Genomic DNA, 24,710 nt, shown 5'->3' on the forward strand with positions numbered 1-24,710 from the left:
CTCTCTTTGATTCTCTGGGCAAGCAGCTTCACTGTGGGCAATAAAATATTTTGAGTCCTCACTCGGACACTTGTGCGATTAATTCTAAGCAAGACTACATAGAGCCTAAGTCGGGACCGGAGTTACCACCACCATAGATAGCAATGTGTTCCTTCTGCCAGGGCTCGTGCTAGGTCCTGGGCTCGAAGGAAATTCAGGAGCCCTCCAGGAACGTCATCTGCTGAGGGAGGTGGCTGCGAACAGGTTCACAGTAAAACAAGAGTTGTTACACCTGCAGAGGGCTCTGGGCGTGTTACTGGCGAGGACACAGGTGCCACGTCCATCAAGGTGTGTTAGAGAATAAGTGACAGGCTTGTGCCCTTGACATCCCTGGACCCTCGAAGAAGCTCCTTTTGCTCCATTTGAGGGACAGTGAGGTTGTCAGGAAGCAAAGTGGACATGGCCTCGCACAGACTCGTTCTGCTCCAGGACTTGACCTCTGAAGACCACCCGTCACAGGAGCCTCTGCTGTGGTCCAGGAACGTGAAGGAGCTGGGGGAGCCAGGTCAGTACAGGTCTTAAGAAGCTAAACCTGTGAGTGTTCCGCAGTTAGAGGGGTTGCTCACCCACACTGATGTGGAACCAGGAGAGCTCCTCAGCCACAAAGGAAAACACTAGTCGGGAAATACTGTAATGTCCCAGCCGGAAGGTTCAGGACAGCAAGAAGGAGCTCAAAAGTCCTTGAAGGCTAGGCTGGCATTCATGAAGCCCCTGCTAGGTGCTGTCCCATCAGGGAACTTGGCTGCTGCTCAGAGACAATTCATACTCATCTCTAAGGGACCAGGCCAAGTCACAGGCACTATTGGGATGGATGTCTGTGTAGGAGGGAAATAAAGGGCTTAGAATCTGAAAACCAGAAAGAACTAAAGCCAAATCCTAGCAGATGGAGGAACCAAAAGCTACTCTCAGGATCAGAGGGTAAAGGCAATGGGAACAAAACAGCATTGGCAGTTTGGGAGCGGGGGTCACCAAATTGCATACCTATCCCTCAAAGATGGCCTCTAGCTGGTGGGCCTAGAGTTGGGTCATCTTGTTAGATGGGACTGTGTTGAAGGGTGGAGGGAAGGGGAGCTGTGTTTCCTTCTTTAACTGCAGAGAGATGCAACTGGGGACTGTCGATTGCACAGGAATTTCTAGCAAGAAGCAGGATGTGAACGGGGCCCAAGGTCACATGGGCAGACCTGCAGCTCGCCGACTTCGGGCTGCTTTATTGTCCTAAACAAGGAGCTTCTGTTTGAGGATCCTGAATGCTTGACCTATAAAATGCCAACCTCTATTTCTTTCAAAAGTTTTCATCTTAAAATAACATTGCCAGGAATTAACAGAAAATGTACAAGGTCTAAAGAAATTTTGAAAATACTATGAAGGATACAGAAAACTTGAACAAATGCAAAGACAGACCAAGTTCCTGAACAGGAGCAGTCAATAACACAAAGCTGTCAGTCATCCTCTGTTAAATAAAAAATGTAATGCCATCCCAGGAAGGACATACCAGTAAGGTTAAAAAAAACTTTAACCTAAGTTCTCATGGGAAAAATAACAGATGGGAGATGCAGGGGGGAATGTGGCGGGTATTTAATTCCCAACAGATATTAAGACACATAAAACTATAACATGTAGAAGTGTCACTTTGGTGCATGAATGAGTTGATAGGCCAACAGAATGGAAATACATTAAAACATAATTTAGTGTGGTAAACGTGGCATCCTGAACCAGTGAAAAGGATTCTTCAGAAAATAGTGTTGGAACAACTGCATAACCCTCTGGAAAAAGTAAAGTTGGCTCTGTCCCTCACACCATAAACCACCATGCATTTCAGAATGGGTAAAGATCTGAAGGTAAACAAAAAACAAACATAAGAAACAATTCTTGTTGGTGCGGGAAGGCCTTCCTAACCTGGATCCCAAATCCAAGAGTCGTAAGTGAAGACCGATAAAACTATGTGAAACAAAAATTTTTCTAAAAGACAACAAAACTTTAAGACTAAAAAACACTAAGCCAACTCAAAATTCTATAGACTAAGAAAAAAAGCTCATGGCTAAGGGCTAACCCTCCTAATACAGAAAGAGCTCCTGGGAATTGACAGGAAAAAGACCAACAGCCCAACAGAGAAAGGAGCAGAAGATAAATACAAATAACTCGCAACCTCATTCATGATAAGAGAGATGCAAATTTTAAATCGGCATTTTTTTACTTAATCGGATTGGCAAAAATCCCAGCGTTGGACACCCCCTGCTGCCCAGGCTTCTGTCCCACACGCCGGTGGGAGTGCAGACTCCCACGGATACCAGGTCTGCGGAGCGCAGGATTTCCAAATGCTCACGCGCTCGGAGCTGGCGGCGGGAGCGTTCCCGACACCCCCTCTTCTCTCGCTCTCCGTTCCCTTAGGGCCACACCCGAGGACGCGAGGCCCCTGTCCCCGCACGAGTGGAGCGAAGTCCCCGCGCCGCGGCGCCGCCCCCCTCGCTGGCCTCCGGCCGGCCTCCAGGGGGCGCTGTCGCGAGACCCGGCGGCAGCGAAACGCGTTTGAACTTGGCCCCCGCCGCTGCCCGTAGCCGGCGTCTCCAACATGGCGGCTGCCCAGGACGTCCACGTCCGGATCTGTAACCAAGAGATTGTCAAATTCGACCTGGAGGTGAAGGCGCTCATCCAGGTACTGATTCCGGGGCCGCTGTCGGGCTCCGCTGCCTCGACCCCGGGCTCCGCTGGCCTTCGGTGCGCCTCACGGGCTCGCTCCCGAGCTTCCCCGGCCTGGCCGCGTCCCCCCGGTCGCCCGCCCGCTCTGTGGCCGGCCGCCTCCTCTCCGGCCTCCCCTTTCGTCCCTTCCCCTGAGCCGTCGGTCTTGAGCAGCCTCCGTCCCGGTGCCGTTGGCTCGCCCTTTTCCGGCACACCCGTGTGTCCCTCGCCCCTCTGTGGCCCCGCTGGGACCCCCCTGCGGCCCCCTGGCTGTGGCCGCGCCCGGGCCGCCTCCCAGGGTGCGGTCCCCCGTTCGGCGCCGTCCCCGGGTCGGGTTGGGTTCTGGAGGCATCAGCCCCGCCCCCTGCCGGCCCCCCGAGGCCGCCTGGCCCGGAGGGTGAACTGAGCGTCACCGGCCGCAGCTGTGATTTGCTAAGTGAGGAAATGGAGTCGGGCGGCAGGGTCTGAATCTGACGGCAGAGGGGGCGAAGCTGGGACCCCCCCCCCCCCGGGAAAAGTCAGCCTGGGGAAGGGACCTGGGTCCCCGAGGTGCTTTGCCTCAAGCCCTCCGGGGGTGGAAGGCGGCAGCGCAGTACACCAGGCGGCACAGGAGAGAACCGGGAATGTAGAAATGGCTCCTTGACTTAGCAAAAAGACACCGAGGGTTTTAAACCTTCGTTTGGGGCAGATCGTTTCCATTTCCAACAAATGTTACTAAACGTTAGGTGTCGATTCGGAGTTTGCAACTAGCTGGGGCAAAAAGTGAAGGAAAGTAGGCCCCTCCCCTCTCCCTCCCTCCCCGCAACCAGATGCAAAATAAACCTAATTAGTGGTTTATCACAGGGCGCCAGGAAGTGTGATTTAATGAGCGAGCCAGAGAACAAGTGAGGAAACTTGAGGCACACGTTGGCACTTCTTGAACTTCCCTTCTTCCCATGTGTAAGCTACAGTAGGTCGGGCCAACTCTAAAGTCTAATGAGAAAGATTGGTTGTAGCTCGATCCCTTGCACTCTTACTGTGTTTCAGCTCCTCTGCCAAATGCTTTATGCACATAGGTGGTCTCCATGAGGTAGGTAATGTGATGAGGAAACTGAGGCACAGAACTCAGGTGACAGCTTGAGTTCAAGGTTGTACAGCTTGAGTTCAAGGTTGTACAGCTAATAAATACACAGCCAGAATCTGAATCCACATAGCCTGGCTCTATGGCCTGCTCTAAGACCTGGCTCCAAAAATTCTGACTGCCCAGAAACAAATTCTAAACCCATCCTTGAATGTGTCTATAAACACTGTGATTTCTAATACACGGCTTGTAAAAGCAGATTGAAGTTAATCTTGTCATACGATGCCAGGAACTCAGCATCCCTATTTTCAAAGATCTAACATTAGTAGTATCAGTTTTGGATTTCCATTTTAGTTGAACACACAAGCTACTTGAAGGCTTTCATAGCTGCCAGGTTGCGTTCTGTTTAACTTTAGGAACTAGTAAGTCAAGACAGTTGTGTTTCTCCATGTGCTTCTATGTTACCTATTCAAAATTTACTTAAAGAGGGATGAGACAGTGTAAATAACAGTGTTTACTTGTGTTGCAGAGGTAAACAAAAGGTCAAGGTAAATTACGGTCAGTGGGCCAACCTTAGTTGTGGCATAAGCCAGCTCTCTCTGTATAGATGGTGTCATTTTGTTTCATTGCCTTGCGAAAGGCCCCCTCATCTCTTCAATGTCTCCTAGGATATTCGAGATTGTTCAGGACCGTTAAGTGCACTTACTGAACTGAATACTAAAGTGAAAGAGAAGTTTCGAGAGTTGCGGCACAGAATACAGGTGAGCAGTGCAGAGCTGGGATGCTAAGAATGGGGAACAGGAAAGGGGCTCGGTCCTAGGACCAACCTCTGCCTGAGAGCTGTCCGGGCTTTTTGGTAAACTTTTAGACAGCGAGGGTAACTGTACTAACCTGCTATCCAGGTTAAAGCTAGGAACTCTAGATGCAGAGCACTGCCAGCTGTGTTAAGTGGATGTCAGGGACACCATTGTTGTTGGAATAGTTTAATTTAAAAACTCTGAGGTCACTTGAACTACTTTCTTTTCTCTCCCACCCTCTCCAACCCACTCACCCCAACCCGTCACCAGCCTCTCCTGGGTTATTTTTCCAGCTGTCACTCTGCCCACCCTCTTCCTTGTTTCGTAGTCACCCATCACATCCGCACATGCAGCGCTCCTGAATTTGACTGCAGTATATGTGCCATCTCAAAACAGCAGAGCGAGAGGTACCAGCTGGGATAGCGTAGGTGTTTCTGTGCTGTGCCTCAGTGAGGGTAACGGGTGGAGTGATCTGCCCATCTCTGGGTGGGTGTTGGGCACCCAGTCTCCCTGCATGTGGTGCTGGGGTGTGAAGCCTTGTGCTTTTCATATTGCGTGGCCAGCCAACAACTGTTGCTTAGCACAGAAGACAATCTGGTCCAAAGCTGGTGGAAAAACTGGCCGTCTGGATCCTCAGAAACAGTATGTCTGTGTCCTGTGTGTTGCCTTCCAAGGGGACTTTCAAGGGCAGTTTTGAAAATATGCAGCTTTTGATATTCCTGTATATTGGCTTTAGAATCATTTTCACACAGGGCTGTTTTCCCCCATAGGAGCTTGAGCAGGCGGCTAAAGAGCAAGACAGAGAGTCAGACAAGCAAGTTCTGCTGCAGGAGGTGGAGAACCACAAGAAGCAGATGCTCAGGTAGGCGGTGGCCTCTGCTGGATCACGTGCTCCCTGGGAAACTCGTGCCTGGGTTTGCCTAAGACACCTGAGTTTAATGACTTAATTGTGTCACTTACACATAGACTGAATGTCATCTCGAGATGAGTAATTCTCAAAGAGGAGGGCAAACAGGGGCTGTTGGGTAGGTGGAACTGGGCATAGTTTACAAAAGCATATTTAGCGTTATACTGTTTTTTATATTTTTAAAACAAAACCAAAAAAATGGTGGCTATGTAATATGCCTTCTTTTTCTGTAAGGAGAATTACTACCAGGAGAAGTCCACTGAAAGGGCCTATTTAAGATGGGCCAAAATTTAGAAAACTGTGAATGGGACTTTATCTTAAAAAGTGAAATAAGACTGTAACTCAGCTTCTGTTATATAAAGTTGAGGTTATTGTGGCTGTGTGCTAATACTTGATTCTGTAACTGAAGATATGTGCTATTTCTTGGTATTGAATTGGGGGACTTTTCCAACAAAATTGTCTGAAACAGTGCCTGTCCCTTCACATTTGACTTTCACACCATAATCATAAGAGAGTTCTTATTGCAAAAATATTTGAGGGCTCATCACCTTTCCCAACCTTCTGGTGGCCAAAGTGTTCTCTTTTAAAGCCCCTGCTGGGCCACCCCCCAGGCGTTCTCTTCATCCTTGGTAGTGGGTTGAACTCTGCCACATCCGTGCATGTCTGTGGCTTTGCTTCTGATTTGAATGTTGCTCAGCATCTTCCTGGCTGACAGCAGCTGTGTTTACAACACCCAGCAATCAGGAGGAGGGAGGCTGACAGTGCCATGGGTGTGCTCGAGGCTAGTGTGGCAGGGAGGAGGTGTGAGTGGCGACCAGTGCTAATGTGCTGGGCTCAGTAGTGATGCTTTGTGTCATGATGACTTTTGCCTCTCGGGGGCCACCAAGGGCACTCAGAGTACAAATGCTGAGTAAAGAGGACCCCTGGGATAAAATAGCAAGTTATGCTGGACACAATCAGCTGAGCGTGGGTGGAAAGTTGAGAACGGCCATCCATGCTGTGGAGTTGGAGGGCAGAGGAGAGAGGCAGTAAATCCAGGCTTTGGCGATTGTGTGTGGAAGCAGTAGCTGTGCCTGCTGGCTCCGTGCTCGCTAGTCACACTGAACAGTAAAGATTGGCTCGCTTGTCTTTCTTCCCAGTAAGTGTGAGCCCCTCAAGGGCAGGCACTGTTGCTCTTCATCTTGACTTGCAGGGCCCAGTAGCACTGCCTTGCTACCAGTTTGAAAAAGTCACTGATTTTTTTATAAACATCAGGTGTGAAAGTGCATAGCCGCCGCTCTTCCAGTGTCAGGGCTCATCTGAAGACTCAGCCTCGGGTGCTGGTGGAAAACCACCTGTTGGTTCCGTTCTCTCCGCTTGATCTGAAATGTTTCCAGGGTTCACGCATTGATGCAAGCTGGCTGTGTAGAGTTCTAGAGTCTGGGCTAGGGGCTCTGGGGGGCCCAGTTCACTTTTTTCTGGTCCATCTGCAAAGGCTGCGCTGCTAACTCCAGGCTGCTGCTCACCAAATTGGAGTTGTCCCTCCCAGGGAGAGTGGATAAAACATGTAAATAAATCTAATGCACCAGGCCTGCTGGTTCAGTGTGTTTGTGTCATCTGCAGTCTGTGTGTGGTATGCAGAGAACAGCGGACTTTGAAGAAACGTTGAGCAAAACTGGCTTTTCATGATTTTTCTACTTCTTACAACCTGTACTGGCTGGGCACTTGGTGGGCCAGAAACCGTCGTTGTAGGTGCCGGTGATGCATGCATGGGTGAGGCTGGGTCTTGAGGATCAAAGTCCACTGTATATAGGGCAGAGCAGGAAAGTGTGAGGGAGAGCTGGGCAAAACCGGGCCTCCTGTATTCAGCCGAGGGGTTCAGAGGTTACCCTGAAGTCTAGAGCCTTGCAGGCTGCATACAGAGCTGTGCCATGGCCAGACTGCTCCCTCAGGCTACCCGGGGGACAGGGACAGTGTGGGCATTTGGAGAATATCCCAGACATGGCCAGGGTCCAGATGAGAGGTGCTGGGGCCTGAGCTGGAGCAATTGCTGGGGCAACTAAGAGGAGGAGGCGGTGGGAGGTGGGGAGGGACTTCATGGGCCACCCTGCGTGCCCTCCAACGCCCCCCCTGCCAGAAGGAAGAACTGCTGGGACTCGAACTGTCAACCTAGCAGAATCCTCAGAAACTCACCGGTGCCCCTTCTGCTTCCAGCAATCAGACATCGTGGAGGAAAGCGAATCTCACTTGCAAGATCGCAATCGACAATCTAGAGAAAGCAGAACTTCTCCAGGGAGGAGACCTCTTAAGGCAAAGGTATCTCTCTGTTACAGAAGGCAGCACCCATGGACGTCCCTGTAGCAGTCTTTAGGAGTGTGGACTCAGCACGCCCTTGTCAGCATTGCCCATGAACATTTAAATAATTTGTATTCATTTGATAGATTAAAACATGGGGTCTCATTTGCATTGGGGCTTCCTTGCAGCCAGGCTTGTTGACAGTCCTCCTGCTCTGGACTTCTAGGAAAACTACCAAGGAGAACCTGGCACAGACGTCCAGCACCATCACAGAGAACCTCATGGGGATCAGCAGGATGATGTCCCAGCAGGTACAGCAGAGCGAGGAGGCCATGCACACGCTAGGTAAAGCCAGGCCTGGAGTGGGCAGCGTCTCCCGGGGGTGTGGCTCCAGGTCCATGGCCTGGCACCTGCCTCAGCCTCCCATCGAGGCTTCCTGACTCGTGTGGCTTCTCACTTCCAAGACCCCATGGTTTCATCCAGAGTGGGATGTGCTGCTCTTTTCTTTGGTTTTTATTGTACATCCCCATTTAAAGGTTTCCTTGGCAGAAGCACTGCCAGGGGCTCGTGTGAAAATCAAGAGATCCACAGTGGGTGCCAGCAAGTGGGGCTGGGGAGGGCCTGGGAGTCTGTGCTTTATCCAGGGCTCTCAGGACCAACCGGGCCAGGCTGCCTTGGGAGTCATCACCCAGAGAGATATTCAGGGTATTGGCGGCCGGCTTACCTGCTAGGACCTCAGCTTACAGTTACACTCCCCCGTATGGTTTTTACCATGAGCTCCTTTCACAAGATCCAGTCAGAGGCCACAGAAGCTGCTTGAGACCATGTGGCTCTCCAGCAGCTTTCCCACGATGTCTCCCTTGTGACTTGAGAGAGAATCTGCCTCTCCAAGGCCCTCTATGTAGGAAAACAGAAGAGGGTTTGCTCCTTGAGCCACTTTGGAAGATTTCACACAGAAGTAGAGAGCATGGTACATGAACTCCACGAACCCATTACCAGCTGATCCAGTCTTGTTTCAACTCTGTCCTCACTGTGCTCCTGTCTGGGTGATTTTGAAGCAAATCCTAGCCATCAGGTCTAAACATCTCAGTGTGTCTCTAAGAGACTTTTGAAACAAAAAACAAAAGAAAACCAAGACCCCAGTACCGTTACCACCCCTAAGAAGTCTTTCAGTTTGAATCACCTTTGTTTTCAGTGCACAATTCAAACAGGCAAAAGCAGAAGGAAGCTAGCAGCTTGTCCCGAGGGTGACTCCCTGTGTGTGAAACTTATCCGGGCATTTAGGCTCAGAACCAGCTGATCACTCATCTGAGTCTGTCCTGCATGCGCAGACGGAGCCTGGGGAGAGCCCTCGGAGAACGTGAGAGAGAGGAGGTGTCTGGCCTTGAGTCAGGGCTTTCCTGCTCTCATGCAGGTGACAGACACCTGCCCCCAACACACTCATCAGGAGCAGACGGTGTATTTAGGTGGTGGGGAGGGCACACAGGTGCCAATAGTTCCTGGGGTGTTGAGGACTGTTTGGGGGGCACATTTTGTAGGAGAGAGCTGTTGAAAAAATGCAGTTCTTAATCTCCATATGGCTCACAACTTCAGCTTGATTTAATAGCCAGTAGAGCCATAATTTTTTTAAAGAGCCTATTAGGGACCCGATCTGGAATTTGCTGGTGGGGGTAGCTAGGGGACAGGATTGCCAGGGAGCTCGTGGTTCTTGGGTAGGGGCGATGGGCACATGGTATTTTATGATACTATTCTGTCTACTTTTGTGATGTTTTAAAGTCCTCTATAAAGAAAGTTTACAAAGAAAGGCCTATTAGGTTTTTACTTAACAGGTTCTGACTTAGGTTCTGAAGTGCAGAGGCATGGAGAGAGGGCTGAGGGGCTCTTATGTCAGAGTTCGTTTCTCCCCTTCTCTGCCTTTTCCAAAGTGCTTCTCTGTGTCTTCTAGTAATTTCTTTTACTTGCTTATTAACTTTTGACTTTGCGAAAGGTAATGTAAGTTCCATGGTTAAGGAAAAGTCTCCAGGCCGGCAGCGTCCGAAACACCGTGAGCCATGTGTATAACTTTCAGTTTTCCAGGAGGCACATAAAACAAAACAAAACATGAAATTAATTTTAATAATGCATATTATTTAACCCATTATATGTAAAATATTACCATTTCAACATGCAATTAGTATTAAAAATAATTGAGATAGTTTATATTCCTTTTTCTTCATACTAAGCCTTTGAAACTGTGGCTGTTTTATACTCAGACATCGCTCTTTGGCTCCGCCCCATTTTACAGACTCAAGTTCCTCGTGGGTCCAGGGCTGCCATATTGGACTGCGCAGCCTCAGACTGTGCAAGGGGGAAGCAGAAAGACAGCCCCTCTGACCCCCCGACCCCTGACCTCCAGGTCTGCTCCCCAGGGGCACTACTGTTACCAGTTTCTTTCCATTTTTCTGAGGTCTCCAAGCATGGACAGCACAAGCAAATGAAATGTTATCCACCTGCCTCTTTCTTAACCTGGATGGAAACATTTCACGTATCTCCTTCACGCTTTGCTCTCCACTTAGCAACACGTTTTATTCTGTGGATGTTCCGATGATGCCTTGTTTTACTTTATAGGATAGTCTTGCCAGGTAACCTCTTCCCCAAGTGTCAGGCCCCCATACCCAAACTCGGCAGTAAAGTTGACACCTGGGCATGACTAGCCTGAGGGGACATGTGCCTCCTCTTAGGTGTCACTCAGTGTCCAAGCACAGGTGTTACATCTTTAAAGCAGCAGCCTGTCTCAGGACTGAAGGACTTGCTTATGTGAGGGCTTGTGGCAGGGCCAAGCCCAGGCTTTCATGATCCCACAGAGAGCAGGTCTGGCCAGCAGGTGTCCTGGCAGGGCCTGGTGCCTTCCAGCTCTGTCCCCATACAGACCTCTGGGGCTGGTCCCCGGTCACCTGGAGTAGTTTTGTGGTTGGTGGCTCTCAGCAGCACCCGCCTGCTTCAGAAACGGAGGTCGGCAGTAGGGAAGAGGCCTCTTCTGCCCTTGTCCCTGGTGGTGTCCACACGGGAGGACTCCTGGTTATGGCCCTGTGCCATTGTATGTGAACGCACCACGGCACTCTAAGCTGGGTGGGACCAGGGGAGCGCAATGCCTTGTTTTGCCTTGTGCTCCACTTCTCTGATCTCTGTTCTCCGTCTCTGCTTCTGGCTCGGGGAACCTGCTTCGGAGAGCAGTGTGTTTACTGGGATCCTGGCCAGCAGGGCCATCTTCGGATTTTCTGCTGAGCAGTCTCTGAGTCAGGCTCCTTCCCTCTTATGTTTCAGTCAACTCTTCCCGGACTATCCTGGATGCCAATGAAGAATTTAAGTCCATGTCGGGGACCATCCAGCTGGGACGGAAGCTCATCACAAAATATAATCGCCGAGAGCTGACGGACAAGCTTCTTATTTTCCTTGCCCTGGCCCTTTTTCTTGCTACAGTTCTCTATATTGTAAAAAAGCGGCTCTTCCCATTTTTATAAGAGCCGAGAGCTGCCAGCGTATGCCCTTTAAGCTCCGGTGTCAAGATTCCGCCAGACTCCTGAGCTCTGGCCCAGGCTGCCAACCGATCCACCTCCCCCGATTGGTTCCAGTTGCTCGGCAGGTCGGATGCAGACGGCCCCCAGGTTTTTGCAGGTGTCTGCCTTGTAAAGGATGAGCAAAGCAAGGGAGGCCTGTCCTCAGGACCCCTACAGGGACACACGGACTCCAAGAGCCATGGCACACTATGGGTGGCTGCTGCGTGGACCACCCTCTGGGATCTGATGTTCCTCCTCTCTCTCCCTCTCCCACTGTGGCCTTCATGCCAGATTCGGTGGAGGGAAGAGAGAAGGGGGCAGGGGGAGGAAGGAAACTCTGGTCCATTCCTTGAATAAACTTGACTGTTTAATGGAGTGAAATGCAGTTGGCGTTGCAGGGTTTCCCTCTGGGAACCGTGTGCCTCTGTGTTTGATGTCCAGATTTCTAGGACATGAACTTTGATCATTTATTTGTTCATCCAGCAAAGCAGTGTGGCACCACAGGCGCGCACAGTGAGTTGTAGACATGACTGCTACGAATACACTGAGAAAGCAGCCACGGCCCCTCCCTCAAGGAGCACGGAGAGTGAGGCCCCACAGGCACTGGAAGGAGCGCGGCAGCCCCGCTGGAGGAGGCTCACCGACCCCTGAAAAGGCTGAGGCAGACAGCCTCTGCACAGCAGCCCGACCTGGGCTGGCCTGGGGGTGCAGTGTCGCAGGGGCTGGCCCACACCTTTCTCTTTGAGGTCCAGAGCTAAATATAACCAAGGAGAGTGAAGCTGGTGATAAGCTGAGGCCTGTCTGGGCCTGAGTTCTGTTGAGGCCAAGGGGATAGGGCCCTGGCTCGGCCAGGCTGGGGATGTTAGTGTCTCTCTGTGCCATAGGCCTGGCTCACCTTGCACATGCATCCCAGCCTCCCCACTATTTATAGCCCCAGAGGCCCTGGAAGGGTAGTGTGGAGGCAGAGGGGAGAGTGGGAAGAGCGTGGACTTTGAAGCTTGGCTCAAGGACTTGGCTCTGAGTCTTCACTACTAATGGACCACATGGCCATGGGCAAGTGACCTTATGTCCCTAAGCCTTAAGTTCCCCACCTGTACCGTGGGGCCCATAGTCGACATAGACACTCGCGGAGTCCATTCGAGAATCAAACGAGAATGTGCAGTAGCAAGTACAGCTTCCGTGTGACTGAGCAGTGGCATTTCGAGATGCAGAACTCTGGGCCCGAGGGTTCTGTAGCGACAGCCGGGGCTTTGGGGAGAGCTGGCCGGGCACCGGAGTTCTGTTAGATGTGTTTGGGTGGCAGGGCCACAGCTAAGGCCTCAGGTCTGAAGTGCCAGCTGGTCATGGGACCGTGTTAGGAGACGCAGCACACTGCAGGCTGACTAGTTTCCTGAGTAGTTCTGGAGTCGAAGTGTGGGCCTGTGTTTACACCTTATAGATACCAGCCTTAGACAACGTATGGCCCCAGAAGACACTGGGTGTAAATTGGGCGCCCATGTGTCTTATTTATAGTTCAAGTTAAAGCTGAGACTACAGCACAGATGGGAAATTCCGCTCAGATTCCAGCTGTAAGGGCAGCAGATGGGTGTGATCAAGTTAGGAGTTTCTCGTCTTAACGTTTTTCTTTACTGCTTCCCGCTGATTGTCAACATCCTCCTCACAATATGGAACGTGTGGGCTCCGTACTCCTCAAAATTCTTCCTGTGACACTTTATTCCTCTCTTACTTGCCTCCTGAAAATAGTGTTGAATTTGACCCATTTTGAAATGTCATTGATAACGTTTGTCTTACAACTGCCATCAGCCCTTGGGGTTAAGAGCCATCCCCTGCACCGCTGTGCAGGAAGTGGCCGTCCCCACGTTCAGCCATGAGGGGGCACTGTTCACACTTGCTCTATGGTCTTGGCGAATGTAGGACTAACCCCATCGGTCCATGTGAAATGCTCTTAGGGATTTTTAAAAAAACCAAATACCAGGTTTTAAACAAAAGAAATGTATGAAGCTTACTTTTATATCTAGGTTTTGGAAGACATTACATAGATCACTTTCCACTGTTAAACAGTAAGGCAAGCTTGTATTCAACATTTTAATTAGCTGACAAGGAATTAAAAGCATAGAGCCGTCAAGAGAGATCTCTCATTCTAGTACTTACAAAGCACCTACTTTGTGCCAGGCACTGTGTGAGGGATACATGGTGAACACGAGCAAGATTCCCTGTGGGCACTGAACTTACAGTATGTGGGGAAAGGCCGGGCAGATGGTAACAGTTAACACATCAATACGTCATTCACTGTGTTAGAAAGTAAGTGCTTGGGGACGGAGCAGGCTAATGGAGATCGGAACGTAGGCGTGGTCATTAGGCAGGGTGCTCAGAGCTGGCCTCACTGAGGTAAGATTTGAACAAAGACTTGGGGACACACCACACACAGTTAAATGGGTAGCCAAGGGAAAAGGGCTCCACATGGACCAGCTAGAGCAAAGGCATCTATGCTATTGTGATTTATAATAAGAAATATATATTTTGTCTTAGTCCTGTCCCTGGCCCAAAGCCCCTAAAACCCTTGGAATTTCTTGTGAGGAGAGGGATGAATATGTCTTTTGTTATGTTAATTGAATGACTTTTGAACCCCACCCCAAGATGGGGGCTGGTTGCCAGAGGAACCAACTCTGTGATTAGAGAGTTGGAGCTTTCGGGCCCACTTCTGACCTCTGAGGAAGGCACAGGGACTGAAGGTGTAGTTCAGTCACCAGTGGCCAGTGAATCCAGCAATCGTGCGTTTGTGATGCCTCCATAGAACCCAAAAGGACAGGTTCAGAGAGCTCCTGGGCTGGTGAGCACCTGCAGATTCAGGAGGGTGTCAGGAGTGCGCTCGGAGAGGGCGTGAAGCCCCACACCCCTTCCCCATGCCTTGCTGTCCGCATCTCTTCCATCTGGCTGATCCTGAGTTACATCCTTTATAATAAACCAGTGATCTAGTGAGTAATATCTCTGATTTCTGTGAGCCACTCTAGCAAATTATTGAACCCAAGGAGGGGGTCGTGGGAACCTCTAGTCTATAGCCTGTTGGTCAGAAGCACAGGCGACACCCTGGACTTCCAGTTGGCATCTGATGTGGAGTTGAGTTGGGGCCGTTTTGTGGAACTGGACCTTCAACCTTGGGGATGTGACACTATCTCCAGGCAGCTAGTGGCAGAAGTGCATCGAATTGGACACCCAGCTCGCGTCCGAGACTTGCCTGGTGATGTGGAAAGAACCCACACGGTACAACTGGGAGCAGAATCGAAGCACAACTGGCCTACTTGGGGAATAGCAAGGAAGCCACTGTGTCCAGACCAGAGTGTGAGGAATGGGGGAGAAGAAACACCACAGGTCAGAGAGACAGCGGGGGACAAGGTCACGAAAGGCCATACAGGCCATTGGAAGGATTGGCCTTGTGCTCTGAGAGACATGGGAGCCACTAGAGGGCTCTGAGCAGAGCAGTGACTTGATATGACTTAGGGGTTAATAACAAAGTGAAGGGGACAAGGGCAGAGCAGAGAGACCAGTTAGAAGGACAATTGCAGCTGTCCAGGTGGCAGACAACGGTGGCTTGTACCTGGCTGGTAGCAGTAGACTTGGAGAGAGGTAGTCATATCTGGATATGACTGGGTAGGGTCTCCTGAAGGGATGGACATCGGTCTTGAAGGAATGAGAGGAAAAAAAAAGAGAGAGATCTGTGGCCTAAGCAGCGGAGGGAGAAAGACGATCGGGAGTGAGGTGCTGCTGGGTGCGCGGGGTTCGAGATGCCTGTTTTGAGATGGCAGGCGCGCAGGTGCGTGTAGGTCTGGAGGCCGGGAGACCAAGCAGGGCGAGCGGTGTAACTTTGGGCCGCCTCTGGCAGCCGGGATTTAAGCCGTGAGGTCGGGTGAGATCCAGTATAGAGGGAGGAAAGGAACAGAGAGGAGGCAGCAGGCGAGACAGAGGGAGGGACCGGACGGAGGAGGCGCTCTGACTGGTGAAGCCCAGCAGTCCCGCTGCTGCTCTCTTACTTCCTAAAATGAGATTTCCTTATCTTCAAGAATCTGTATTTTTTTAAAAGTATGTCTTTATTGATCTCAGATAGAGGAGGGGAGAGGGAGGGAGAGAGAGAAACATCAGTGATGAGAGTCACTGATCGGCTGCCTCCTGCAGGCCCCCACTGGGGGTCGAGCCCACAACCTGGGCACGTTCCCCGACCGGGAATGAACCGCGCTCTCCCAGATCCTAGGGCGATGCTCAACCGCTGAGCCACGCCGGCCGGGCAAGAATCTGTATTTTTCATCGCTGTCTTCATCATTGTCATCAGCACTGTTACCGTCATCAAAAGTGTACAGAACATGAGCAGAGTGGACTCCGGACACCTTCGACAATCCAGTATGGGGTCGCCATCAGCCACGACAGTTATGCCAAGTGCTGTGTCAAAACTGAGGTAAAGGGGTGAAAGGGAAACCCCCTTAGGAGGGGCCTGGAGTGCCCCAAACCACAAGTCTGGACACTTGGATGACTCCATCTGGACACCGATACGGGTGGGATATCTGACCATTATGGGCTATAAAAACTCAGCTCTGACCACCCAGCTCTTGAGCGTGGCTGTCCCAGGGGTCACGCTCAGAGCCCCTGCTGGACTTCCAGTGAACCAGACGTGACATCACTGCAGCCACCTGACTTGAGACTGACACCTGCCACTCCACCCGCCGCTCCCCGTGTGGATGCCGCCAGTGACTGAGACTTCACGCCAGACCCTCGCTCTGCTCGCTTCTACCTAGTGAGCTCCCCCTCTCCGTGTGTGACCTGAGTGGGACTCTGCTGACTTACTGGGGAGTCTCCCCTGTAAACCTGGCCTTGTGGAAAGACACAAACGTGTGTGAGTGACTCCTTTAGGGGACGCTCCCTTGCTCACGACAAAACGCGTGTACTCTTTGTTGAGTTCCCACTGTGTGTGAGACACCTGGGACTACACGTGTGAGTCTCCTGCCCTTAGGGACAATACAGATGGCAACGGTGCCTGTATGCCGGTGCCCCGAGCACCCGGAGGGGGACAGTGCTCCCCCGGGGCAGGACATGGCCCAGCTTGCCTCCAGCCAGCCGCTCACTGCTGCCTCACAGCCCACCCCTGTGCCAGGCTTCGCTCCTCACTCCCCACTCGCCGTCCACTCCCACCTGCCGTCTGCTGCCATCACTGTCCCCAGTTGCCTCCAGGCCGCCCACCTGGAGGGTGTTGCCCCACCTGTCCTCATCTCTCAGCGGTCGCTGCCCCCGTTGGTCACTGGCTCTTCCCGAGACCTCTGCTCTGTGATAACAACGCTCTTGTTTGTCTCTGGCTCCTCCGGCAGCTCCTGCTGCCCTTCTTTCTCCACCTTCGAGTCTGCCCCCAAAGCTGCCCTAGGTCCTCGCTTTCCCTCTATTCTCCCAGAGGCGAGGCCTTCCATGCCCGCAGCTCTGACACCTAGGGGCGCATCATCATAGTTCCAGAGTGACCCCTCCACTGCAGACGTCTCCGGTGGCCTCCGGACCCCTCTATCTCCATTCAGATGTCTCTGAGGCTCCTCCACCTCACCTGTCCCTGATCTCCCCCTCCACGCGCAGCCCGGCCCTTCTCCAGGCTTCCCTCTCGTCCCCACACGCCTCCCATTTTTCTTTCCGGGGTCCCTTTTCCCTTCACTAAGCCCCTCTTCTTGACACCTCCTCCCAGGATCCCAGACGGTGAGACTTCAACAGACACAGGTCAGCATTGCTCTGAGAAGCAGGCGTCCTTACTTTGCGTTGGTGAACGTAGGGAGCCCTGCTCAAGGCAGTTTGGCAGGCGACTCAATTTGGAGATGCTTCTAAGGAAAAAAGATGGTGAAATAAGCTCTCTTCCCCCCTGGCTAACGATGGTCTCCCTGGGGCCCTGCGTGAGGGTTCCCAGGCCGTGTTTCTTCTCCAAGAGAAGGCAGAATAAAAATAGCTGGGGGCTAATCTAAGAGATACCAGATAGGAGTCTCAGCCACAGCCAGGCTGTCAGGAATGAAGGGCTAGGGTGAGGGGAGGGGTGGGTGTCACCAACACCCTCAGCCCCCCCAGCCAAGCCCCAGGGCCTATGGAACTGGTCAACTTGCGTTTTCAGTGGGCCTCAATGCACGGTGTGGCCTTTGGTGGCAGAGAGGCCTGGGTTTGAATTGTATCCTTCGTGGCCGTGTGCCCCTGGGCAGGGATTTTCTGCTGCTTCCTCATCTGGGCCACAGGGACAGCCAATGGCATTGACCCCTTAGGGGTCCTGGGTGGATTAAAGGACAGAGCTCACTCAGGAGCTCCCAGGGGCCTCTCCACTCACACCCCCTACACATTCATTCCTAAACAGATGCGGAGGGGCCCCCCTCCCCTTACTCTGTGGGGCTTTACTCTGGGGAATGTGCTTAGGCAAAGAGGGGATGCTTGGCTAGCGAGGAATCAGAACCCAGGCCGGAGGGGACTTTCTCGAAGGGCAGAGGGCTGGGCACGGACAGGAGCAGGCCGGGCAAACCAGCCACCTCTCCGGGCGCATCAGACGGCCGGCGCCTGCGCTCAGGGTCAGGTGCTCTCTCTTCGCTGTTCCTAAACCTCTGCTCTTCTCCCCCTTGGTCTTGTGAGGGCGCCTGAGTAAAGTGACTCCGCAGAGGAGCAAACGCATGTGGACCGAAAGCCGAGGGAGCGGCTGGTTTTGATCCGACGGGTGGACAGGTGCGCGCCTGGCAGGGGCAGTTCCTACGAAAGGGACCCTGGTTGGGAGAGCTGGCTCTTCCCCAGCGGTCTTCTTGCCGCCTGAGCCGGTTTGGGGGCCAGGGGATTAGAGGACCACGGGGACGTGAGGCGCTGGACTCTGCGAGCCGTGGCCGCCGTACCGAGCGACCTCCCACCGCCCGCTCAGCCGGCTGGGTCTTACCCAGGCTGTGCTCCGCTGCCCTGTGCCAGGCGCCGGGATGGAGGGGACAATGCCACCAGCCCTGCAGAGCCCGCTCCTGCCAGAGCCAGACCTGGAGCCAGGCAGTTACACTGGAGGGTGGTGAGTGTCCTGCAGGGGGCCCAAGGGACCCTGAGCAGCCCAGAGTGACAACTCCTTTAGACTCTAAGCTTAGAAACAGCAAATGGCAGGCAAAATAAAATTAATGCTAAGCGATTATAAAGAGATCCAAAAGCAGCATTGGCAAGGTGCTTCAGTTCAGCGGGTGACGATGATGTTAAACTTCCTGAGTGCTCATGAGACGAAGCACTGCGATTAGTACTTCATCCGAGACTTCTCCCAGTCGGCAGTGTTACTACAGCTGATGCCACAGGCCCAGGAAGGTCCAGAAACATGCCCGAGGTCCCAGCCCTAAGCAACACTAATCTATTCTCCGTCTCTATACTTTTCCCTGTTCTAGACTCTCATGTGATTGAAATCACACAGTATGTGGTCTCTGTGACTGGCTTCTTTCCCTTGGCGTCATGCTTTCAAGGTTCATCGATGTTATAGCGTGTGTCGCAACGTCACTCCTTTTCATGGCAGAATAATATTCCAGTGTGTGGATATACCACATTTGGTTTATCTGTCTGTTGATGGATGTTTTGGGTTGTTTCCATCTTTTGGCTATGACGAATATGTTACAAACGTTTGTGTAAACGTTTTTGTGAAGAGATATATTTTCACTTTTCTTGTGATATACCTGGGAGCAGAATTGCTGGGTCGCATGCTAACTCTAGATTTGATGCTTGGAGGGAGGGCCACACTGTGTTCCACAGTGGCTGCACCCTGTCACATTCCTGGGCTTTACATTTCTGAGCTGTGTGCTGATGAGCAAGTTCCTAAACCTCTCTGAGCCTCAGGTCCTCTCAGCCATGAAAAGAGACTAAAACTCAGGGTGTGGGGAAGATTAAACAAAAAAAGGACACAAGGGCACTTTGCACATTAGAAGTGGTTTAGCAAATCTAAGGGTAAGTTTTTTGTTTTATTTTATTTTAAAATTTTTGTTCAATCCTAAGTGTATGTGCGTTTGGTTCTCTGATTTAGGGGACTTGCTCTCACTCCAGAGCACTAACGAGTGGGAGACGCTGAGGTGTCATTATCTTCTCCAACCTGTTCCCAATAACGGCAGGTAGCAACCGGGAAGCCGCAGCACTGTCTGGGACTCCAGGTCCCCTCCCCGCCCTCTGCTCTGAGAGCCAATCTACAGGCCCCTGAGTTCATATACCCCGAGATGACTGCCATTCAGCAGTGAAGTTGACTCTACAGGCCGGGTCTCATGGCATATCCGAGGCAGGCGGTCTATCCCTGAGCATGGCTCTCGGCTCCTTACAGGGTTTCCAAGTGACAAGTGGCATCTACAGTGTGCAAAACTCTTCCCAGGGCCCCAGTGAGCTCACAAGCCTTCGGTCCTGTGCCTCACACTGTGTCCCCTCCTTGTGGCCATGCCAGCTGGTGTTAAAGTGGGCACTTCCTCCAACAAGCTCACCAGGGACTGAGCTCTTCTGCTGGGAACTGATGGGAGCCCAGAGAGGGGGCTCTGGGTGCCCAGTCAGCTTCCTACTGGGGAAGCTCACACGGCCCTGCTTCTCAGAATGGATGTCTCTGCCCAGACTGTCGGGGTCCCTGAGAACCCCAGAAGGTTAGCCCAGTGGGCAGTGTGTTGCTGGGAATTGGGGATATTGACCAAGGATGAGTCTCTCTCTGTACGAGTTAGGATGGTCTGTTAGTGAGAAGCCCCAGAGGTGCCAAGGCAGTTGTTGGGGGTCAGGACACTCAAACAGCCGATAAAGGGTGAAAAGACTCCACCTCAGCTCGAAACCCACAATCCGAAACCAGAGCAAGATACCAAGTCTCGCCCACCAGAGCAGCAACACTGAACAAGACCCCCATTGTGTGGTGTTGGCGAAGGTGTGGGTGATGGCACAGGCCCCTCATCATCCCGATCCTGAAGCACGCTGGGGGTGAATTCCGGACAGCAGAGTGCCCTGCAGTCTGCTCTAGGTGGGAAGGCCCACTGCGGTTCCAGCCCACCGGGATCCTGCCCGCTCCCCACACTCCTGTGCGGATGCGCCTCTCACCCACCTGGGCACGCAGCCATCACCAGTTCTGCGTAATACCAAGTGTTCAAACAGCAAACATGCAAACACACAAAGGGAGCATGCTTGTGCTTAACACAAAATAACGACACCCAGTGCCACACACACAGGACACTTTCCTTAGTTCTTTGTTCTGTTGATTTATTGATGTCACTCCAGCCTCTCCTCCAGGGCCCTCAGGCCATTCACTTTCTTCAGAAGCTGTTCAGCAGTTGTTTTTTTTACACCAGCTGTTGTACTTTTGAAGACATTTGCACTCCGTCTGATGGGTGTTTGATATGCTAATGCCCGGCAGGTTTAAACAGCTGGGAGGGTAGCTTCGACCTGAGGGGCTGAGACAGACTGTCCCCTGTTCATCTCCTCTTCCCGAGGCCCCTGCAGCCTGCAGCCTGCTGGTGCACAAGGGCTCACCAGGGCCAGCTTTCCATTCAGCTGGTGAACGTGGACTGACCATTCTTGCAGGCCACCTCAGCGAGTCATCAGGGAGAGTGACAGCTGCCACCCCATCTCCCCTAGGTGAGGGTCAGCGGTGCAGCTTCTGAGAAGGACACCTCACAGTAACTTGAGTTACAGGGCATGCATTCTTTTCCCCAAGGAACCCACTTCTGGGTGTCAGTGAAAGGAAGCCTCTACAGGGTCCATTACTGGGGACACTGGGGACACTGGAGAGGCATCCACACTGTGGGACACAGGCAGAGTGAGGAAGCAGGGGGGGGGTGTCTGTGTCATGGCAGCAGCCCCCTGGACCCATGTCAGGTGAGCAGAACCAAACTTAGAATGAAGGCCTTTGTATAAATTTACCCACATTCAGCACAAAGCTGCATGTTTTTATGTGGCTATATACGTGTGTGCACATGTGTGTGAATTCGCAAGAAAGGACTGGAAGCCTGGGAAACACCCTGGATACTAGTAGAGCTGTTTCTAAGGAGACAGAGGCTGGTGGGGTGGGACAAGGGGACTTTATGACTCAACATGCCTCTCTCTGTGTTAGTGGACATTTTACAATGGTAACACGCTCATGTTCCTCTTATTTAATTAATAAGTAATGATTTTAAAATGAACCAAAACGGACAGAGTGTAGGGTGGATTGAGAGGCCCTCAGTCTGTGCTGGTGACTTATGCCAACTCCACGTGGTTGGGGAGCACAGAGCTCAGAATCAGGTGGGGGAAGGGGAGTGACAGGGTGTGGGGGACAGTTGGAAACGGTAGACATGGGAGATACACACACACACACACACACACACACACACACACACACACACTCACGGCCAGGCAGTGCCTCCTGGGTAGCCGAGGTCTCTTGCAAAGAGTGTGGGAAGAGCAAGCAGTGGGCTGGGCTCTGGACCCAGCAGGGAAGTGCAGAGGCGCAGAGAGGAGCCCTGGGGAGGCAGCTGGCGCAGGGGCCCAAGAAGCAAGCAGGTAGAAGGGAAGGGTCCGGGTGTCAGAGACCAGGAGGCCCAGGACGCCCAGGCCTGAGGAGAGAGCCGGGTGCCCTGCTGACCTGCCCAGAGTGGTTCCAGGGGGTAGGAGGGCAGAGGGCAGCTGGCAAAGGCGGGCAGTGGACGTGGACCTTCCCCTCGCGATGGGCAGGCGAGACACCATTCGGGGGCTGCCGAGAAAGGAGACTTACATTTGCAAAGCAATAAAAAGGGATTAAACATAGAATTACGATGGCTGAGCAGTTCCTCTTCTGGCTACATCCCCAAAGCCCCTGACAGCGGGACTCAGACAGGTATTTGTTCACAGCTTGGACTCACCCAGGTCAGAAAAGCTGGAAACACCTTCCTTCTGGAAAATGGATTTACACAGGAAGGTGCGTTTCAGGGACAATATTTACATCCATCTTTCAGCCGCGCTGCTCATGTTACCCAGCGTCACCCCGACTTCAAACACTTCTGCCCAGAAGCACAGGCGTTGCCTCCAGCCCCTCTCAGGAACAAACGTGGGTGTGAAACCCCAGGGCCCCGGAGGAATGCGGCAGCACCGGCGATTGTTAACCATTTTCTAAACCGAAAACCGTGGAAAGCAAGTAGCAGATAACACGAGCAGCCCAGAATTTTATCAGCCCGCCAATCCAAATATATCCATTCCTCCCAGCTCCAGAGGCTCCGCTCACAGGTTGATGTTGCTCCTTGCGCATTTTATTAACACACACAAAGTGGGCCTTCTCTGGTGCTTTAGCAGCCATATAACCGACGTAATGGGTAAAACAGGAGTGAGTTCAGGGGTGCCTCCTCCCTCACCAGGAGCCCTTCCCCCCTTTCTTTAGGGATGGGGGATGGTCTAGCTAAGGACACACGCGTTACTGCGTTGTGTTAGGGGCGGTCTGGGGGAAGGACCCGCAATCCCTTCCTTTGAGCTGGGAAGCAATGTCCCTCACCCCTTGGCCTCAGGGTTGAGAGCAGACGTCCTGTGGGGGACATCTGCTGTGTGCCTGCCCCCGTCCGTCCATTCTCCTTCAACTGGGAATAGCCCGCGGTTTTCCTTCAGGGGACCACATTTCCCCACTCAGGCCACATGGTTAGGGTGGCGCTGACCCAACCCCTGATGCCAGGGTGAAATGTGACCTGGACAACCAGGCCCAGGGCGAGGGGCTTGCTGACCTGGTCACATGACCAAAGCCAGGCCACCAAGCGTCAATCCCGGAATGTCTGCTGTATTTCTTTGGAAGGAAGCATTCTCTTTGGGATCAATAACCTCATAGGAAGGGACCCTGGAGCTACTTGGGGGTCATCTTCGTGGGGGGTGCTGCCCAAGAGTAGAGCTGAGAGAGGAACAAAGAGGTCAGCCAAAGATTAACTTTTTTCACTTTGGGTTTCCGTCACTTGGGACCCAAAGCATCCTTACAGTGCAGCCCCTGAGCACTGGCGGAGAGAAGAGAGGGAGGCACCGGGCAAGCCGACCCTCTCCCAGCAAGGCTTCCAGAGAGGAGCCCTCCACGTTGGTGCGGCCAAAAGCATAACGGTTTCTATCCTGGCCTCTCCCTGCGAAGGTCCCGGTGCAGGTTGGTGGCCCTCGTGACTGTATTACCATCGCCACCAGCTGGCTGTGAACTGGCCTTACCCAGAGCTGGGATTGGACCCTTCTCGGCCATAAGCCTGGCCCTCGGCTTCACCACAGGGCTCTGGCCGAGGCCAGGCCCCACCTGACCGCCGCAGGATGGTGGGGGGCCTGCTCAAATCCGACATGACCAAGAGCAAAGGAGCTGGGGTCAAAACCCCTACCAACCCCAGCGCTCCCCGTTTCGGTGGCAGCCTCGTGATGGGGGTGGGGACGATGGCAACCTTCCGCAGACACTGGGCTCTCCGGGAATGCTGTTCAGAGTGCGGGCGGAGTGACGGAAACAAGCTGCCTTTGTTGTTGTGTTGTGTGTGTTTGCGGACACGGGCAGAAACGGCGCATCCCGTGAATGCCGTGGGGGTGGAAGACCACACACACATTTCCTACTATAAATCACGCTCGCGGGTTGCAGTGGTTTGCAGGGTTTGCTTCCTAAGCCAGATGCTGGGTGCTTGGAGGTGCCCCGGTTGTTCTCTATGTCAGAGTCCTCGGGCTGTCCCCAGAATATAGGTGTGACTCTCTCGACACTCAGGTGGGCCTGAGACACTGACACCCCATCCCCTGGGCAGCCTGGCAGACCTGGGCACCTGGAGCCGCTGGGCTATGAGCCAACTTTAGGGAGGCCCAGGTGAGCAGAGGGGGCCCATGGTGGCCCTGCAGGTCCCCAACGGCCTCAGGAGCACTGTGAGCCTCTGTGGCAGGCTCTGCCACGTGACATCAGTGACAGGAGCCAGCAGAGTGCCCACCACCTGTGTTGGGCAAAGGCCATGGCCTGAGGGGCTTGTGTCCCAGGTGCTCAGAAGCTGCAAGGGGAGGAGGGGTGGGGACAGGTGCCACCACAGGTCCAGCTCCGGGCTGCTGGCTGAGTCTCCGTCTTCATACAGACACATCTGCCGGTGTGGCCGAAGTGTCCCCGTAGCAGGCAACCGTGTCCCCTGCAGGCAGCCCTCCTAGCCATGCCTGAGGGCTCTCCGAGGTACAGCTTCATCATTGTTTGAAATGCTTGGTATGAAGGAACGTGACTGGACCCCAAGTCCTAAGAAGTTCCCACATTATAGTTGCCAAAGAAAGAAAAGAGAGAGTCTTAAAACAGAATTTTGACCATTGTAAATTTTTTGAAGCGGCAGAACAAAATTTTGAAACCTCTGTTTTTAACCACTTACTTGTGCTGTGAAAGCACCGTTTCCCGGAGCATCCATCAAAAGCGGGACCACAGGCGGCTGTGGGCCTGAACTGTCACCAAGGTTACAGTCATGGAAGGAGACTCTCGTTCAGACTTTTGAAAA

At 52.7% G+C, this 24,710-nt stretch overlaps 1 protein-coding gene across 3 annotated transcripts; it reads left to right on the forward strand.

Annotated features, from left to right (window-relative positions):
* The first annotated feature begins 2,564 nt into the window (after nt 1–2,564).
* Nucleotides 2,565–11,664, forward strand: BNIP1 (BCL2 interacting protein 1). Of its 3 annotated transcripts, none has more exons than XM_081134549.1 (6): nt 2,573–2,692; nt 4,444–4,536; nt 5,343–5,434; nt 7,673–7,774; nt 7,980–8,098; nt 11,057–11,664. In XM_081134549.1, the coding sequence occupies exons 1-6, from the start codon at nt 2,609–2,611 to the stop codon at nt 11,251–11,253; spliced, it is 687 nt and encodes a 228-aa protein (XP_080990675.1). In that variant the 5' UTR covers nt 2,573–2,608; the 3' UTR covers nt 11,254–11,664. The 3 variants fall into 3 exon arrangements, with proteins under 3 accessions (XP_080990676.1, XP_080990675.1, XP_080990677.1); XM_081134551.1 differs by having other exon boundaries at nt 2,574–2,692; nt 7,980–8,064; XM_081134550.1 differs by lacking the exon at nt 4,444–4,536 and having other exon boundaries at nt 2,565–2,692.
* The last annotated feature ends 13,046 nt before the right edge of the window (nt 11,665–24,710 follow it).

This window comes from Miniopterus schreibersii, assembly GCF_964146895.1.
Source record: "Miniopterus schreibersii genome assembly, chromosome: 4".
Classification (NCBI taxonomy): Eukaryota; Metazoa; Chordata; class Mammalia; order Chiroptera; family Miniopteridae; genus Miniopterus; species Miniopterus schreibersii.

Excerpts from the sequence above, each read along its gene's own strand:
- BNIP1 (XM_081134549.1), top strand. The coding sequence starts at position 2,609 with ATGGCGGCTGCCCAGGACGTCCACGTCCGGATCTGTAACCAAGAGATT. Across the intron at positions 2,693-4,443 it reads AGGTGAAGGCGCTCATCCAG|GATATTCGAGATTGTTCAGG; the intron begins GTACTGATTCCG and ends AATGTCTCCTAG. Across the intron at positions 8,099-11,056 it reads GGAGGCCATGCACACGCTAG|TCAACTCTTCCCGGACTATC; the intron begins GTAAAGCCAGGC and ends CTTATGTTTCAG.